The sequence below is a fragment of the Panthera onca genome, chromosome B4 (assembly GCF_046562875.1).
Source record: "Panthera onca isolate mPanOnc1 chromosome B4, mPanOnc1 haplotype 2, whole genome shotgun sequence".
Lineage (NCBI taxonomy): Eukaryota > Metazoa > Chordata > Mammalia > Carnivora > Felidae > Panthera > Panthera onca.
The window spans coordinates 78,706,438-78,724,596 of record NC_138345.1 but is presented as its reverse complement, the minus strand read 5'-3'; the positions used below and the strand labels follow the sequence as shown (position 1 = coordinate 78,724,596).

General features: G+C 46.0%; 1 protein-coding gene and 1 pseudogene across 1 annotated transcript; one reads left to right on the top strand and one right to left on the bottom strand.

Annotated features, from left to right (window-relative positions):
- Window positions 1-2,264: 2,264 nt before the first annotated feature.
- On the bottom strand, window positions 2,265-3,458 carry LOC132694334 (ADP-ribosylation factor-like protein 2-binding protein pseudogene; annotated as a pseudogene).
- A 7,144-nt stretch (window positions 3,459-10,602) lies between these two features.
- Window positions 10,603-17,812, top strand: LOC132695350 (keratin, type II cytoskeletal 3-like). Its single transcript, XM_078450523.2, is given in 12 exon segments — window positions 10,603-10,608; window positions 11,673-11,896; window positions 11,993-12,239; window positions 12,357-12,539; window positions 12,542-12,582; window positions 13,611-13,670; window positions 14,394-14,490; window positions 14,973-15,137; window positions 15,690-15,819; window positions 16,338-16,433; window positions 17,552-17,675; window positions 17,761-17,812. Coding segments are annotated over 12 exon segments (1,425 nt in total).
- Window positions 17,813-18,159: the final 347 nt, after the last annotated feature.

The window sequence follows — 18,159 nt, the reverse complement described above, 5'->3', positions numbered from 1 at the left end:
TATCCATCCATTCCACGTATGGAGAGCTTGTTCCTGAGTGCTGTCTTGGGCCTTGCAAAGTATGTGGGGCACACAGTGAAAGTTTGGGGTTCAACTGAAAGAATGAAGAGAGTAATGAGAGTAGGACTTCCCTCCACCCCAGAATAGGTCACACTCCAAGGCAGGATGAAGCTGAAAGTTGACAGTGAGAGCCTGGCACCTTCTTATGAGCTCTTGTAAGGGGGCTATGGAGGGAGTTGGCAAAAGACTACAGGATACTTGGAATCCGGGGAGTGGGGGATCAATCAAGGCATGTTGGAGCAGAAGCCTGGAGCAGTCCTGGGAAGGAGAGTCTGGGCAACATGGAGGTGGGGCAAGGTTACAGGGCAGATGTCCAGACCAAAGCCTAGGAGAATTCTAGGGCTAGCATCACGTTTCATGTTCTTGACACAGGCTGGGACTAAACCATGTGCCAGTGAAGCAGGGAAGCTTCCAAGGTGAGGGCACCATGTCTGAGGCCAGGCTAAGGGTTGGAGAGGATGGAATATCTCTAATATGGAAAGCTGGCAATTCTGAGCTTTCTGAGCCATGAAGAATCCCTCAAATCCATCTCCCATGTGAAGACAGAGCTGGGGCAGCTCTTTGCTTCTGAAGGTAGCCAGGGTATATAGAGTAGGTAGTATTCACCTTTATGTAATGGTCAGAGAGGTGACAGGAGCCTTTCCAAATTGAAGCTTGAAATCCTACCAGTTACGTCTTTAGGATTAAACAATCTGTCTCCTGGAGGCAACTGTTTCTTCATTCTCCATCTTTTATCTTTTATTCTTTATCCCCCACTCTTTCCCTCTTCTTCTAAAGGTCTTCTTCTAGATTACAAAAACAGCACATATCTGTAGCAAAAAATGCATAAAATTTAGCAAAGTTAAAAAAAAAAGGAAAAGAGAGATCATCTATAATTCCACAATCCTGTGACATTTTCCTATGTGTATGCACGCACATGCACGCACACACATACATATGGATAGGTACATGGAAATATATCATCTTTTACACAATAGGGCCTTAAAATACATATTGCTTTGTAACCTGATTTTTCACTTAATCTATTGTGGAATTTATCCATTAAGTGAGTTGACACTAGAGTGAGATCCTATCATTCTCCAGACACTGTGCCAGGCTCAGGAATAGAGTGGAGAACACATACAGTCTCTGCTCTCATAGAGTTTACAGTCTAGCTGGGGAGAAACTTACCAAATAATATCTTACCATAACAACCAATGTAGATGGAGATTTTCTTTTTCAGTGCAGTTTCTTATTTTTACTTAAAAAAAAAAAAAAACCAAAGGTACACATTGGGAATTAAATTACTATTTTTTCCTTCTTTCTAAAGGTGTGACATACATGTTTTCTGGTCATTAATATTCTACCAAACATTTTACTAACCTAAGCCAGACAGAGACTATTAAAGCTCTTTGCTATCCCTTCCTATTCAGACTGAGTTAGACCAATGAATACCACTTTGGCAGGGAGAAGAAGAGAGCTGGAAGGGCAGAGCTTGGAGAATCACATTTTTACCAAACTCATTCTAACCCCATCCCAAAACCTAACAAAGTAATTTATACAGAAAGGATTTTAAGCAAATCTGCATAAATACTTAATATGCAATAAGAAAAGGATAATTTTAGTCTGTTTCCAGACTACAGTATATATTCACTGATATTCAGTAAAATAGTAACTCCAATGAAGAAAGTATTTTTGCCTTCATAGTGCTAACAACTAAAAAGTACAGATATTTAGGGGAGCCTAGGTGGCTCAGTTGGTTGAACATCCAACTCTTGGTTTTGGCTCAGGTCATGATCTCATGGTTCATGAGTTTGAACCCCACATCAAGCTCTGTGCTGGCAGTGCAGAGCCTGCTTGGGATTCTCTCTCTCTCCCTCTCTCCCTGCCCCTCCCGAGTCTCTCTTCTTCTCTCTCAAAATCAATAAATAAACTTAAAAAAAAAAGTACAACCATTTAATACTTAGATCTTTAACTGGATAATTAAAGAAATTCTAAGATTAAATCTGCCAGATTAGTGTGAGTATTCACCTATAAAAATGTTTTTTTCAAAAATGATTCTTATTTTTTAAAAAAGGCTTCTTTTGCCACAGTAGGACTCCATCAAGACTAGAAGAAGATAGTGATAAAAGAACTGTAAACCCAAGACTAAGAGTTGATTTTCACATGTAGCTTTTGGGTAAAAGACATCATGTTTTAGTTTATTCCCATAGCCAAGACTAGTTCTAATTTTCCCATGATGGTGGGCTGAAAATAGGAGTTTCAGAAATCTGAAGACAGGGCCAGCTGTTTTAACACCATAGATAAGCATTCCTAAATAGTAAAAAACTCCACACAGGTGGGTCACTGGGTTTGAAGGACTGAAACTCTCAATCAAGTGAAAGAACTGTGAGCAGGGGGAGATTTATGCAAAACCTGCCTGTGGTATTGCAGACAGGGAGAGTTTACGATGGTGTTGTTCCTCTTGGTTGTCACAGGAACATGTATTCTGGGGGAAGGGGCCTTCTAGATGAAATGCTTGACATAGTGTTTGTCCCAGAGCAGTCTGACTCTCCAAAACACCTGAGAGAGGTGTCTACTTTGGCAGGAGTACTAGGGGTTATTGAATAGAAGAAAGTATTTTAGGAAAAAGAGAAGTCCTGGGAGCATCAGATAATTATCTTTTTGACCCATCAATACCTAACATTAATAAACAGTTGCAGAACAGAGTCAGTCTTTCCAGGGTGTAGTCTCCAGTCATCAGGAGCAGAACCCTCCGCTGGCCTATTGGGCCCATGTTGTCCAGAAGGCCGCCATTACCCACAGGTGGAAGCTAGTGCTAGGGGTTGTTCTGGGAAGTTGCCACCGAAGAGGATTTGCACAATGAAGTCACTATTAAGCCACTGCTTAAGACCAGTCCTCAGCCTTCTTTTTCTGCTCTGTAGTCTAGAAATATCTATTTAAATGTCAGAAAGTCTGTAAATGTGAGCAGCATGTCGAATAGGTCATCAGCCATCTCATCTTTATGGTGCTTTAATGTTGCTGTGAAAGCAGCCATGTTGAATCCCAGAATCCCTGTCAGCTGCAGTTCTTCAATATACTTTTCTACCAAAGAGAGGTATTCATTAAAGATGGGTGTGTAGGTGAGTTTATTCTCTTCCATGTCTCCAAACTCCTGGTAGTATCTGTCCATGAAATTTCTTTGCAGTACTTGGAACTCTGCATCCATGACAATGTCCTTGATAGATCCAACCACAGCAGCAAATTCAGCTTCAGAGGCGGAAGAGGTGGACAGTGCAAAGCTCTCTTCTTCCAAGACTTCTGCAGCCTCCATTCCACCCTGGCTAGTGGCTGGTCAGCCTCCCTGGAGTCTGAGGCTAGTGAGTCTGTGCCTGCGCTCGGGCCCAGAGGCCTCCATGCCCTGCCCAGCTGCCCTGCACCGGGGCCCCATGACTGACTTCCAGGAGCCACGCCCTGCCTCCTGTCACAGTGGCCGAGGTTATCATTCCTAATGAGTGCACAATTTCCATTATGTGGATATAGCACATTTTGTTGCCTATGTTACGTCCACTTTTTCCACAATAATAAACATCGCTGCAATGAACACCTGTGTCTCTGAACACTTGTCCTATTCATTCTTTAAGATAACTTCCTAGATGTGGAGTTGCTAGGCCACTTTAAAATTATGATTTATATTGTCAAACTACTGTTCAGAAAGAGTATGCCAACTGGTACTTTTACAGGTAATGCGTAAGACTTTCTGTTTCTCCAGCTGCATGAACACTGCAGTATTCTTTTTAGTGTTCGACAATTTTCTTGGTTTGATTTTTATTTCTTCGATTGCTAATGAGATTGAACATTATGAATACATTTATTAGCTATTTAATTTTCATTTTCTGTGAATTGTCTATTTGTGCAGTCCATTTTCTCTTTGGATAGTCATTTTGGTTTTCTTTTTAATCTACTTGTCAGAGGCAAGGATTCCAACAGCACTCGAGCCACTCAGGAGGCCAAAATCTGGGCAACAGTCATAATTGGGCCAGAATGAGTGTCCTGTGGGGGAAGTGGGGTGAGGAAGACAGAACTGGCCCAGGCAGAGGGAGGCCAGAGGGGGCTAACAGGATTGTGGGAACGTGAGGCCAAGTTCCAAATGGGGAGGAGTCACTTCCAAAATCAAGTCTGCTGTGGCAGATGGGATTATGGAGTGGGGTGGGGAGGCTAAGAGAGAAACAAGCAGGGTCAGTCATGTAGGGATGAGGGGTCTGTTGTGAATGGCCCTCTACTCCCAGTCCTGCTTTAATAACTCCTTTACAGAATTGATTGCAATCTCCATCTCAGAGTCTGTCTGGTGGGGAATCTGACCTGAGGCAAAGGCTGAGGGAGCAGCCAGATGGCTGCTTGACTGGGGTTTGAAGGATGCCTCTCTTTAGGTAAGAGCTAGTTCTCCTGGGGAGAGTGGAGAATACGCTGAGATCCTTGAAGACCCTGGAGGTGAAGGGCCCTCCAGTGGGCAGCCCGCCTTATACCAGAGAAGTCATTACAAAGTTCTTCAGGGATTCGGAGGGGAGTGGGCTTCCCTGGCTTCCCTGGCTTGCTGCCATCTGATTAGTTGTAAACCTTGCCTGGAATATTCAGAAAAGCTGGGCTGTGGCTGGGGCAGGGATTGATGTGTCTCCCCAGCCCACCTTCTGCCTTGTCTGACCATTCTGGACTTTTTTTTATCCCCCTGGTTGAGTTTCTGAGGACTCCACTCTGGCCAAGGTCAGAAGTCAAGACCCTTATTAGCTGATCCCTGGCTGATAGAGATAAACTCCTAAGCATTTTCCCTGTCTCCAAGCTGCTGGGGATCGATCACCTCCCCCAGTCTACCCTTTATTGGCATCTGGGGAGAGCAATTGACAAAAGTGTGCATTAGAGCTCCTTCTCATGCTACTGCTTAGACTAGTCTTTTGGTTGTTTCAAGCCAGGTTCTGCCTTATTAAAGATGCGGTTACTTGCAGTCGAAGCCTACACAGTCCTCATTTGAATGCCCATAAATTTATTTCATGCACCTTTTGCCCTGAGAAACTGGTAATTAAGATGCAGGGTCTTAGCTGTCCGACAATAATCTTTTGTGATGTAAGTACAAAGAAAGTCTGGGACCTGAGGCATTTCTAACAGTTATTTTAAGCTTTGCATAATTATTGCTGTTCAGTTAGAATTAAATACAAATTTTAGTATAGAGTTGAATGGGTCTACCCAATCTCTGCATCTGCACATGGCTGATGTATCTGAGTCTTTTGACTAACTCCTGCCTCACCCATCACATACCTACATATACACACAGACATACACATACCCACACCCACATGCCTGCCTTTTTGAAACAGAGAAACACTTGTTAAAAAACAAAATTCAATTGAGTAAATGTGAAGATCTAATTGGCTTTTTAGAAAAATGTTTATCTTGAGAGAGAGAGAGAGAGAGACAGCATGCGCGTGTGAGCCGGGGAGTGGGGGAGAGGGAGAGACAGAATCTCAAGTAAGCTCCATGTTCAGCATGGAGCTAACGTGAGGCTCAGTCTCACAGCTGTGAGATCACAACCTGAGCCAATATCAAGAGTTGGAAGCTCAACCAACTGAGCCACCCAGGTGCCCCTCTAATTGGCTCTATTAAATGATTCAAGAATTGGGCCACATCCTGACTAACAAGTATAGAGAGGCTCCACTGAACTGAACAAAAGGATTTTAAAGGCAGAGAGGGGGCATAAAAAAAGGAGAAAGGAATTTATTAGCAAGGAATCATTGTTCAGACAAGGTAACCCTTTTAAGAGGAGTGGAAGATGTTTATCGGCAAATTTCCTAGTATTGATGAGAAAATTCTGCATTGGCTAGTTAAGGGTTACGTTTCTGGGGGTGGGGTGTCAAAAAGTGCAGTTAGTTTAGGTAGTAACTCTTGGTTTGCTGACTTGTCCTAAATGATTCTGTTTTGGGACTGTGGCTTTCTTTCTTTAAAAAAAAATTTTTTTTGTTTTTATTTTTGACAGAGAGAGGGAGAGAGAGAGAGGGAGAGCGCGAGCGAACATGAGTGAGGGAGGGGCAAAGAGGGAGAGACAGAATCTGAAGCAGGCTCCAGGCTCTGAGCTGTTAGCACAGACCCTGACGCGGGGCTCGAACTCACAGACTGCGAGATCATGACCTGGGCCGAAGTCGGACCCTCAACTGACTGAGCCACCCAGGCACCCCAAGGGACTGTGGCTTTCTTTTTAACACACTAAACGGCAACAGGGAACCCCCCACCCCCCGCCCCCGCCGCCAAACACACACATGCACACACATGCACACACACACACACACACACACACCCCTGATAAGGACCCTGGTAATAGGCAGTTATGTTGTTTGGTTGATATGCAAGAGATGATCTTCCGTCATTATACATAGGATGACACTATTAGCTAAGAGTTAATGTGTACTGAGTGCTGTTATACACCTGGGCCTGTTCTAAAATAATTCTTACAACCACACTATGAAGTAGATCATATTGTTATCTTTAGCTTATTGAGGGAAGCCAAGGCACAGTGTGTTAATTAAGCAACTTATGAAAAATCATGTAATTAGGAGCTGGAGAGTCAGAATTTGAACTCAGGCAGTTTTACTACAACATGACTTGACTGACCCAAATACCAGTGGGATACAAGAGAAGCAAATGTTTTCTAGTAGTGGATTCTTTTTGTCCCAAGGCTCATTATGTCCAACTCTGGTGTTCCAAGGTCTTCTTGGCCTGGCTGGTCTTTTTGTGAATTAGAAACAGGTGTCCACTCTGTGCAGATACAGCTCTACAGGCTTGGTAGAGGACAACACTTTGTGTAAAGTAAAAGATGCCTGTGCTCCAGATGGACACAGCCCATGCCACCACATGCAGGTTGGTTACCAGAGCATAAGTTAAATTTTGGCTCTTTATCACACTCTTGTGAAGGACACAACCCACATAAATGTACATGGCCACCCAGGTGGTTTTGTGTTTGAACTCTGAGATCTGGGAGGAGGGGAAATATCTCTAATTCCTTGTTGATTCATTGGTCTCTAGTCTCTGTAGTTGGCCTGCTTCTACACCTTTTCATCCAGCGTTGGCACTGTTTTTCTAGAACGAGACAGTAATAACACCACCACTTCTTTTAACTTGCTCACACAAGTGAGCAAGTTACCCTTGTGGCCCAGGGTCCCACAGAATCGTAGGGCTTTAGATTGACTTCAGCCTGCAAAGAATGGGTAAGTGCTTTCTTCGGCAAGGAATGCTCTGTCCAAATTCCTGATAAATTGGATCTATCCATGGTTTATCCACCACATCCAAAAGAAAATTGCCAAGTTACATGAAAATGAAGACTGGAACCTATTTATGTGTATTATAGCCCTTTAAGGAATGACGAGATTCAAAAAAATATGTGCAAGTTAGTGAAGTGATACTGAAAAAAAGGTTTTCATGAAAACATGCTACTACCATGTTTCAACTGTAGCAGAGAGATCTATGAGGTAGTGAGGGCCTAAGGGTTTATACTGCATTTGGCTTTTAGGAAGCCAGCAAAGAATGTACTCTCAGGACTGTGGTGCCCATAATATGGTGATTATATGCAGAAGAAGATTTCATAGGTTTAGGAGTTGACCAGTGATAGGGAAATGGATAATGTGAATTTTGATTACCTGTTTGAGACCTTTAGTTGAGAAGGGGAAGAGACAGACAGGATAATAGCAAGAAGGTGTCATGGGGTCAAGATAGGGACTTTAAAGGTGGGAAAGACTTGGGCATAGAAGAGAGATTGAGGACATGGTAGGAAAGAGGGTAACTGAGTAAAAAACTAGAGGAGGTGGGTAGGGAGGCTGTCTTGTAACCCTGTACAAGAGGAAGAAAAATAAGGTGGGTGTGGAGGCAGCTAAGAGTGAAGGCATGGAAGAGATGCCAAAAGGAGATCACTTATGATAACCTGAATTTTCCCAGGGAAGTAGGAAGCCAGGTCATCTTCTTTGAACAGAAAGCGGGGACTGAAAAGCGGCTGGAAGAGAGTGGTGGAAGTTTGGGACAAAGGTCAAGGGCATTAATGAGAAGATGACAGGACAAGAGAGGGATTGAACCCCCAGCTGAAGTGGAGATCAGGACTCTGTTGTGCCCCAGATTACATGCTTGTGTGATTCTCCCAGCAGTGCTCAGCTCTTGGGATAGGAGGGGAAAGGAATGTTGTAGCCTCCTCCAAGACATGGGACTTCGTTAGGTGACTGGTGGAAGATAGCAGAATAAGGAAATGGAGGATGCTGGTGAGAAGGTTGTTCAGATGGTCAGTAGACTGTTCCATGAGGGATGAGACAGTATTAATTTTGTTCACCACTCCCTACCACCTGGTAAGTGCATGGCACATAATAGATACTAAAAAGGTATTTGTTGAATGAATAATGCTTAGGTTGGGAAGAACAGGAAAAGAGGCCATGAGAGGGCTAATAGGCTAGGAGAAAATGAAGGGATGAAGACAATGGTAGTATTTATAACACTGAAGAGCAGGTGTGGTGGGAGGTAGGTGGGAGTAAACTGAAGGATGAAAGATTATGGCCAGAGAGTAGGATTTGGGATTTAAGCTTCTAAGAGGGAACATTTCTTTATGATGACCCAGGGCATGGCCCTGAGTGGGTGGCTGAGGTGGAGGAGGAAGAAGATGAGTGTAATTGAGAAGATCAAGGAATTCCTGGGTCAGGATGCAGGGTGGGTCACACTCTCAGAGGGAAAAGTCTCCAAGGGTGATGGCGAGGGAAAGTGGGGGAGCATCATAGCATCCCAGAACCCAGGGGGCGGAAGAAACTTCAGAAGTGGTTTGGTCCAACTTCCCACCAAATGATAGCAAGAAGATTGACTTGGATGGAGTGGCAAGGCCTTAATATTAAAGGGAGGCACTGGGGAAGGAGGAAAGAATAAGGGGCAGAGGAGGAAGGGCATTAGAGGTCAAGGGAGAAGCTCATTCTTCTAGAACAGGAGACCTAGTCATTTTCTGGGTGGAAGAGTGACAGGTTGAAAGTGGTATTTGTATAAGTTCATGTTGGCAGCGATGTAGGGGTGGATGGGAGCAAGGAGAGACTAGAGGTTCTGGGTGGGTCTTTGGGGGAGAAGTGAACCATGTCCAATTCCATGACCCACCATAGTTTTCCAGGTTGCCATGACCGGCATAATTTCTTCCTACGCAATGGGTCATGCTGGTACATGCCCCCGCATCTGTGTATATAACATACTACCCTCTGTTGCCTTAAGTAGCTTCTGATGATCCTGCTTCAAATAAAGCTGTAATGTTTGCTGCACAGGCTGGTTCCTGCAAGTCTTTTCATCCCAACATGGGATGCTGTGTGTCTTCTTTATCAAGTTGGCTCATGATGTCTCCTCTGGGAAACCTTCCATGGCTAACTTCCCTCCACAGATCCCATTTTCATCCCCTCCTATAACTGCAATAGACGCATGGCTATTACTGGCTCCATCTGTGCTTGTCTCGTGTTCTGGGTGACAGTGTCAGACTGTTTGCTTCCTACATATATAGAACACATCTCCTTTTTCCTCTGAATTCCTTGCTCTATGACCTAAAAGATGCTCAGTAAATGCTTGAATAGACCTGTTTTTGCCTAAACTTTAGCTCTTGTGTTTTCTTGTGTGCCTTGCAATGAGTACGTTTCCCACAAATCTTTGAGAGCTGACTTGCCATCATCTGGTGAGCTATTCCCATGGTGCTGTCTATAGAGGCAAGGCATGGTGTTAGGTCCATGCAGATGCTGAAGTGTGGGGAAATGTGTATTCCAAGCCCAGTGTAAGCTCTTACTGGAAGCAGAAAGAACTCTGTAAACTCTAGTGCCCCTGACCTTGCCTGACTTTTTCCCTTCCTTCTTTCCACCTCGTGTGACTAGAAGGTACTCAGGTCTCTCACACAGGGTCAGATGGCAATGGATCCATGTCTGACACCCAATCATGACTTCCTTTCCTTCCAGGGGAGTTACCACAGCAGCCATAAGGTGCTCCAGCTCTCCTAACCTCTCTGTTGGGAAGGCCTTCTGGCATCCCTCCCACTGTAGTGGGTCCTTTTCCTTGGCTCAGGTTCACCAGAAACCACCAGATTCTGATCTCTCCTTGTAGCTAGGGTGGCTTTTGCTATTACCCCAAGTGTGGAGTTCTTAATGAAATCACTTTTTTTTAATTTTGAGGACAATGCAGCCTCTCTCCCAGGCTCCCAAGGTGGTCAGGTTGCCACAACAAGCATCCAAGGTGAGATTAAGGGGGCTTATGAAGATAAGAGAATGTGAGAGTTCAAGGGAGGTTCAAGGCCTTCTGATGAGTCGGGTCCCTTCTCCCACCCATGGGCTATCTGGTTGCATTTCCTGTGCACTTAAAATGGGTTTGATACACAGCTGGAATATTTAGCAGAGAGAGAAGCCATCCACACAAATAGCAGCTAATTTACCAGTTTTTGTCTTAAAACCGTATCCTGAACTCAAGTGTGCCAGGCTCACTCCTGAGCTTGGGGTAAGAGGCAATCTGTGTGGGAGGAATGTCCTAAGGGAAAAGGCTTTCTTGTCCAGTGTGACAATGGAGGTGGGACACACACAGGGACCCATATAGAGGGGCAGTAGCAGAAGCAGGAAAAGCTGGGCAGCCATTCATTGTACAAAACTTGGGCCCAGGTGCAGTGCTGGGTGATGGGGGCACTGTTGCACCAGACAGATAAGATCCCCCCGCCCTTGCCCATGGTGTCTATTGTTGAGGGGGAAGGGCTGCAGCCTTCATGCAGGAAAGAGGGAGGAAGGAATGGAATGCAGGTAGCAGAACCCACAGGAGCCTGAAAGGGGGAGGCTTTCTGGAAAGGGAACTGAGGAGGCACCTTTGAAAGGGGAAGAAACCTGGCATGGGAGTGAAAAAGGGGATATGGAGGCTCCCAGGGCAGTGAGTTGAACAGGAGCAATAAAACCATGCAGGAAGCCACAGGGAGACAGAGGAGACAGTAGAGATCTCTTGGTCACCCCAATAGTGAACACTGTTAATGCTCAGATGAATGTCTTTGGTATTGAGTCCACAGCCTCTGGGTCAGTCTGGAACATTCTCACCCCTGTGACTGGGGTAGCAGAGGTGCTGCTTCTAGAGCCAGGGATACACCAGCAGAGGCTCTCTGGAGAATTCCATGGGGACACACTGTGAGATTTGTAGGTGCTACAGTTAGGAGGGAGCCCACTTTCCACTCTGTCTTCCCAAACTCTTCCCAGACTCTTGTGTAGAGTTCGTTCTGGGAGGCAGACAGCACAGTGACACCAGTGGATGCCCAGAGTTTTGGGGGAATGAAAAAGCCACAGAGTCACCCAGTTGAACCTGCTGCCTCCTGAGAAGCTGGTGCCTGGGGCCCTGGGACTGAGCCATGCCTGGCAGGAGCCAAGCTCATTCATCAAGGGAGGGCCCTGGTTGAGTAGTGCGCAAAATCTGTAAAAGGCTAATTACAGGAAAGACTTGAAATAGAGACTCTGGGATTACAGCGAACGAAATTGGTGTGGGAATTAGTTGTAGCCAGAGAATGAAACCTTGGAAATCATCCAATTAATGAACCAGTTCACTGGGACCTATAAAAGGGGTCACCTATCTCCCTGTGTCAGAAGGTGCCCTTTCTTCAGAGACATCTGAACCAGGACATCTTCCTGTGCCCAGAGAAAGTAATGAGCCAGCAGTCCAGCAGGCTGTCCCAGGTCACCAAGGGCTCAAGGGGTCGCTCTGCTGTCGTGGCATCCAGCCAGGGCTGTATCAGCCCCACCAGGTCCCATTCAGCCTCGCGCTCTGGGGGAGGCAGTGCCTCCACAGCCTGTGCCATGATAGGGGGTGCCTTTGGCAGCCAGAGCATGTAACAGCCTTGGGAGGAGAAGGAAGGTCTCTCTCAGTGTGGCCAGATGTGCTGTCCAGGCTGGGGGCTCTGATGGGGTTACTCAGGTGTCTTTAGAGGAAGCCAGTGTGGGGCTGGAGGAAGGGGCAATGGAGACAGATGTGGTTTTGGAGGTATTTCTGGTGGATCAGGGGGCCTTGGGGATTCGGGGGGCTTTCCCTTCAGCATCCAGGAGGTGATCATCAACCAGAGCCTCCTTCAGCCCCTGAACATGGGAATCGACCCTCTAGATCAGGAGGGTGAAGACCAAGAGAAGGAGCAAATCAAGATGTTCAATGACAAGTTTGCTTCATTCGCCAACAAGGTGAGGGCTCATGGTGGGGAAGAGGTCTGAGAACACGAAGTCTGGGTTGGGGCAGTGGGTCTGCTCATGAGCTGGAGGTTGGGCAGGCCATGTGGTCTCCTCCCTTGTTGACCACAGGTGTGGTTCCTGGAGCAGCAGAACAGGGTACTGGAGACTAAGTGGTGCCTCCTGCAGGAGCAGTAGGCCACCTCCAAGGCCAGCACCAATGACCTGAAGCCCTTCTTTGAGTCCTACACCAGCTGCCTGCGAGCCCACCTGGACAGGCTGCTGAGTGAACGGCATCAGCTGGATGGAGCACAATGCAGAGCACAATGCAGACTCTTGTGGAGGAATATGAGAGGAAGTGAGTGAAGTCTAGGTGATTGTGGTGCAGGTCAGGAGGTGTGGAGGCTTTCCAGCCAGGAAATTGTTGGTGCATGTCCTCAAGGACCTGAGTCTGTAGGCCAAAGGATGGGGTATCAGTTGGGGGTCTGATGACAGGAGGATCTGCTCTCTTTTGATATTTGTGTTGGTGGCAAGGAGAATGAGGTATATGTCATAGCATGGGCATCTAGGGAGCTCCTTTAGACACAGGAAGATGTCAGGCACTCTAGCATTAACAACAGTGGATCTCATCGTTTGTTGTTTACCAGAATCACTTTGGGAGCTTTATAACTTCGGAATGTCCAGGTTGCACTCATGACTCATTGGTTTTCTGGGCATTGGAGCCAGGCATTGGTAGCTTTTATAGAGCCCCAGGTGATTTCAACATACTTACAAGAGTGAGGACCTGTTAGAGAATGTGTTTGTCCTGGGTGATGAGGGAGATTCAAGGGGAGGTAGGACACAGATGGAGAACGGAACAGCTGGGAGCTTCAGGGGCAGATGGAAGGTGGCCTTGGGAGTGATCATGGGTCTTTGTTCATGAGGATGAGACTGACTTCCTGCAGTGGAGAATCCAGAGACCTCTATGAATGTGGTGTCCAAGGACACCAGGGGTTATGTACCAGTTCCACCACACGTTTTATCTCCTTTTTGTGTGTGTGTTAAATATAATTTATTGTCAAATTGGTTTCCATACAGCACCCAGTGCTCATCCTAAAAGGTGCCTTCCTCAATGCCCATTACCCACTTTCCCCTCTCCCCCACCCCCCTTATTTCCAATACCCTGTAGTGTCAGAAACGGGGTGCCAATGTGCTCTTAAAGGCCCTACCATCATAATAAAGCATGCCACTCAACTGGCTTTAGCCTGGTTTTATCCAGAGAATAGCCACCTGCAGCCCTGCCCCAGGTTATACACTAGCTCCTGGAAAAAACACCTTTCCCTGGGCACATGTGCACATACCCTTGGCTCAGCCACCCTTAAGCATGACCTCCTTCCTTTCTCATAGGTACGTGGATGAGTTTAACAAGTGCTCAGAGGCTGAGAATGAGTTCACGGTTCTGAATAAGATGAGCAGGCCAGTGGGGAAAAACAAGACAGCACAGGGAGGAGATGGCATGAGGGAAGGGGGAATGGTGGTGCCTTCCCAGGGATGTGAGACTGGAGAATACTTTGTCCAGAGCAGGATTCCAAGTGTTGATGACCAGAACCCAGGACAGTGCCAGCCTTGAGTCTGAACCTACGCCCTGAGGGTTTTCTGTCTGTAGCTAAGATATCTCTCAAGTGTGTTTGGTTTATCAGTTGCAAAATGGCTTTAAGCCAGTCCTTACATATTACAGTTCATTGCCAACTATTAAAAATTACAAAAATCGATAATAAAGATCTTTTCTAACACTGAGCTTAATTGTCAAAACTCTCTACTGCAAGTGTAATGTCTGGTTTAAGTGATTTTTGCTCCCACAACTACATAAGCATGGTATCTTTTTAAAAAATGTTTATTTATTTTTGAGAGAGAGAGAGCGAGAGAGAGAGCAAGTGAGCACAAGTGGGGGAGGGGCAGAGAAAGAGGGAGACACAGAATCCAAAGAAGGCTCCAGGCTCTGAGCTGTCAACACAAAGCCTGAAGCAGGGCTGGAACCCACGAACCGTGAGATCATGACCTGAGTCGAAGTCAGATGCTTAACCGACTGAGCCACCCAGGTGCCCCAGTATCAATATTCTTAAATGCAATGGTAATGAATGAGAGCAATACTAAAGCTAAGAAGGCTGGTTCTCTGTTTTTTTACTTTCGGGATGTGGATACTTCCTGCACGACCAAAGTGGACTTGGAAATAAAAATGGAGAGTCTGACCAGTGACGTCAACTTCCTGAAAGCCCTCTTTGAAGCGGTAAGCACCTCTATACTATCCTGTAGGGTGGAAGCCACAACATGTGGTGTCAGATCTTGCTTGATTCTGGGCATTCAGCTTCCTTTGTGAAATCTATTTGGCAGCAAACATTTGCAAAGTCTTTCCCATCTTTATCCCTATTTCTTTTTCATTTTTTCAATTTTATACCTCCTTGGTAATATTGCTTATGTTCTCCTTCCCCTGGCTCCAAGCTTTCAGAATCTGCAGCCCATATCTTTAGAATCTCCATGTACATAGCCTCCCAATGGAAATCCTCGGGAGAGTTAAGGGAAATCCCTCACTGCCTGCTGGGAAGTTTCTTGCTGCCTGGTTTCTGGGTCTCTGTCTTGTCCCCTTCCTTTCCCCCCAGTAAGATTTAGTTTTCTAGATCTCACAACGTTCCGAAGCCAGTGCATGGAAGGTTTAGGGCATCCCAGAGAGAAGGCAACACTGTGCAATGGTGTGCTCCTGTGGGCATATAGGAGTACAACCAGGTGCTGTCAGAATCCAGTGATATGTCTGTTATCCTGTCCATGGACAACAACTGGCATCTGGACCTGGACAGCATCATCAGCGAGATCAAGGCCCAGTATGAGGAGATCACCCAGGGGAGCAAGGCTGAGGCTAAGAGGCTGTACTGGGTCAAGGTAAATAAGGGTGACTGCATCAGTCTAGACTCACCCAGGGCTCCTGCTCCTTCGCCTCCAGCCCCTCCTGGCCCCATCCCAGATAATGCACATTTTGTTCAATGGGAAACCCACTGAAATAACTTTTGCAAATATCCATAATTTGCAGTACATTTCATTCTACTACCTGATATCTTTAGGAGCAACTGTGATTTTTAGTTAAGCAATACTTTTCATTCTAAATGCCTGCTGGACCTCCATGTAATGTTAGGACTTTCTGGATTAACTGCACTTCTATTCTCATTTTATTTTATTTTTTCATTTTAGGTGGGGGCAGAGGGGCAGAGGGAGAGAGAGAGAGGGAGAGAGAGAGAGAGAATCTTAAGCAGACTCCATTCTTAGCATGGAGCCCAATGGAGAACTCAATCCCACGACCCAGGAATCATGACCTGAATTGAAATTAAGTCAGACACTCAACTGACAGAGCCACCTAGGCTCCCCCTATTCTCCTTTTAACACACATGTATTTGAGGGTTAGAGATAATCTCTCCCTATCTGCTCCACACCTTCTAGCTTGGGAGGCTGCAGACTATAGCCAGCTGGTATGGCGTTGACTTGAGGAGCACCAAGAATGAGATTGCAGAGCTCAAAAGGATGGTCCAGAGGCTGTGGGCAAAGATTGAGGGCACCAAGAAGCAGGCAGGTGTGGCTCCCCAAAGCCTAGGATTGTAACTCTGATGCTGGTGGGGTATCTGAACCTAGCAGACTGGAAAGCCTTTCAGGTCCTCATTGGAACCTACAGGGGGCTTCCCAGGATACACCATACAGAGCTATGGCTTCATGTATGTTACCTTTACTCCCAGCCATCATCTTCAAGATAGAATGGTCTTCCCTCATTTCATTGGGTGTGGCCCCAGACTCCATGAAATATGTGGCATTGAGTTTCTGGGGTCTCATACCATGGAGTATGAGATTTAAGAGATTAGGAAGCAGGTGACCAATATCTCTGAGTAAGGATTCAAATAACCACTGGAATTTCCTAGCATAGTGTAGCTACATGGATATGAATGATATGGGCAGGAGAAGTTAGCATGGTTAACAACACAGCACACAGCTTAGAAGTTTTCATTAAGACAGTTGGAGGGAGACCTGTGGTCACCTGCTATGTGCCCAGGAGGGTTTAAAGATTCAGCCCTTCTCTTTTTTCTCCTCCCATTTCAGAATACCAGCCTTATCTCCTGTGTGACTACCAGGAGCTGATGAACGTCAAATTGGCATTGGATGTGGAGATTGCCACCTACCAGAAGATGCTGAGTGGTGAGGAGTGCAGGTGTGTGGGGACTCTGGCCAAGGCAAGGAGGGCAACTTGAGAATCAAGTTTCAAAGGATTGTATGGTCCTTGGCTGGACACAGTGGTAGGGAACAAAGGAGGGTCTTAACAAATGCTCGCTTAACTGAATTATACTGCCTAGCACTCCCGCTTTGGGCTCGGGGACAACACCAACTTTATATATCTGTTACAGCTGAATACTTAGTGCTTTCCAACAGGCATATGGTTCTCCCCAAAGGTCAATGTCAGTCAATCCTGGGATGGTGGGCAATACAAGATGGGTACTAGGGGGTCCTGATAGCCTGCTCCTCCAATTCTACAAACTGGTTTCCACTCCTCTCTGCATCAGTCTCTCTTCTTTGACTCTATATCTCTGGCACAGATAAAAGCTGTGTCACTTTTGGTATAGGCCAAGCACTGTACTAGACATTCTTCATGGCTTAATTTACTCTCTTCAACAAACTGATGAAGAAGTATATTATCCCAGGTTTGTCAGTGAGGGAATCAAGGCCAAGGTGATGACAGAGCCAAGTATCCAGAGACACATTATATCTCTGTTCTCTGCATCCCCATCCTAGAATCCCAGGGAAGCCCTTCTCATGTCTAATTTCAATCCCCGATGCTGCAACTCAGATTATTGTACTTTGGCATCCCAGGGGATAATTCTGAACAGAGATGCTGAGAGGAACCACCATGAGGTTCCCATTATATTTATTTTGTTTTCCTAAACAAGATGCCTGGGGAGTGTCAGAGCCCAGTGTGCATCTGTGAGTATCTTACACACTCCATTTCTATTGTTTGAGATGATTTCTTGTGGCTTTGCTTTAGCTTGCCTACCTGCAAATTGTCTTTTCCACGGTTTGATTCCAAGAGTAAAAGAAAGGGAGGGGCAAAGGGAGAGTCGTATTTGGGTAAGACTTACCTAATGTCCTATCCAGTGTATGTCCTGGATTCCCCCTCAGACAAAGAACTCCCTACCATGGGAGGGTGGTCACCTTTTTTTGAATTTTCTCTGACACTCATTCCAAAGATAGGAATGCATACAGTGGGCATTTAGACAGACAGATGACACTGAGCAGCCCCCCCCCCTTTTTTTTTTTGGCAGTTGTGGTCAGCCAAACATCCAGCAGCAAGAACGTTAGTGCTGGGAGCACTAGCAGCAGCAGCAGCAATGGCATTCGGGCAACAGAGGTGGCCAGGGCATCCAAAGGGACAGTGAGTCCACCAATGTGGGAAGGGCATCCAGTCCAGAAGCAAGAGCATCTCCATGAATCAGAGTCCCAGACTGAGCAGTTCATCCTTTTCCTCGGCTAGGATCGTGCAGACTGCCACCAGCAGTGACCAGAGCTCCTGCATCAAATACTGAGACTGGACCTTGATGTGCAACTGTAGGATTTCCCCTGCCTTTAGCCACACCTCTCTATAATCGCTCCTCTCTCCTAAAATACTATCATCCGCTTGGAGGCTCAAAGCCAAGAGGGGACCCAGGTAGACACTGTCAGGTGAGGAGTTTGTCCCTGAGCGTATCACCTGCCCATTGTTCTCTTATATAGAAGCTCTTCTTGCCTCCTCTCAGGTCTCTGTTTCCTTTTCTTCATTAAATTATAATATGTGATGGTGTATTTGACTCTATGAGTTTTTCAGAATAATAGGGACCCGCGAAGTTTGCCGAGTCAGAGAGCAACATACTCAAAATGTGGCCTGCAGGACGTT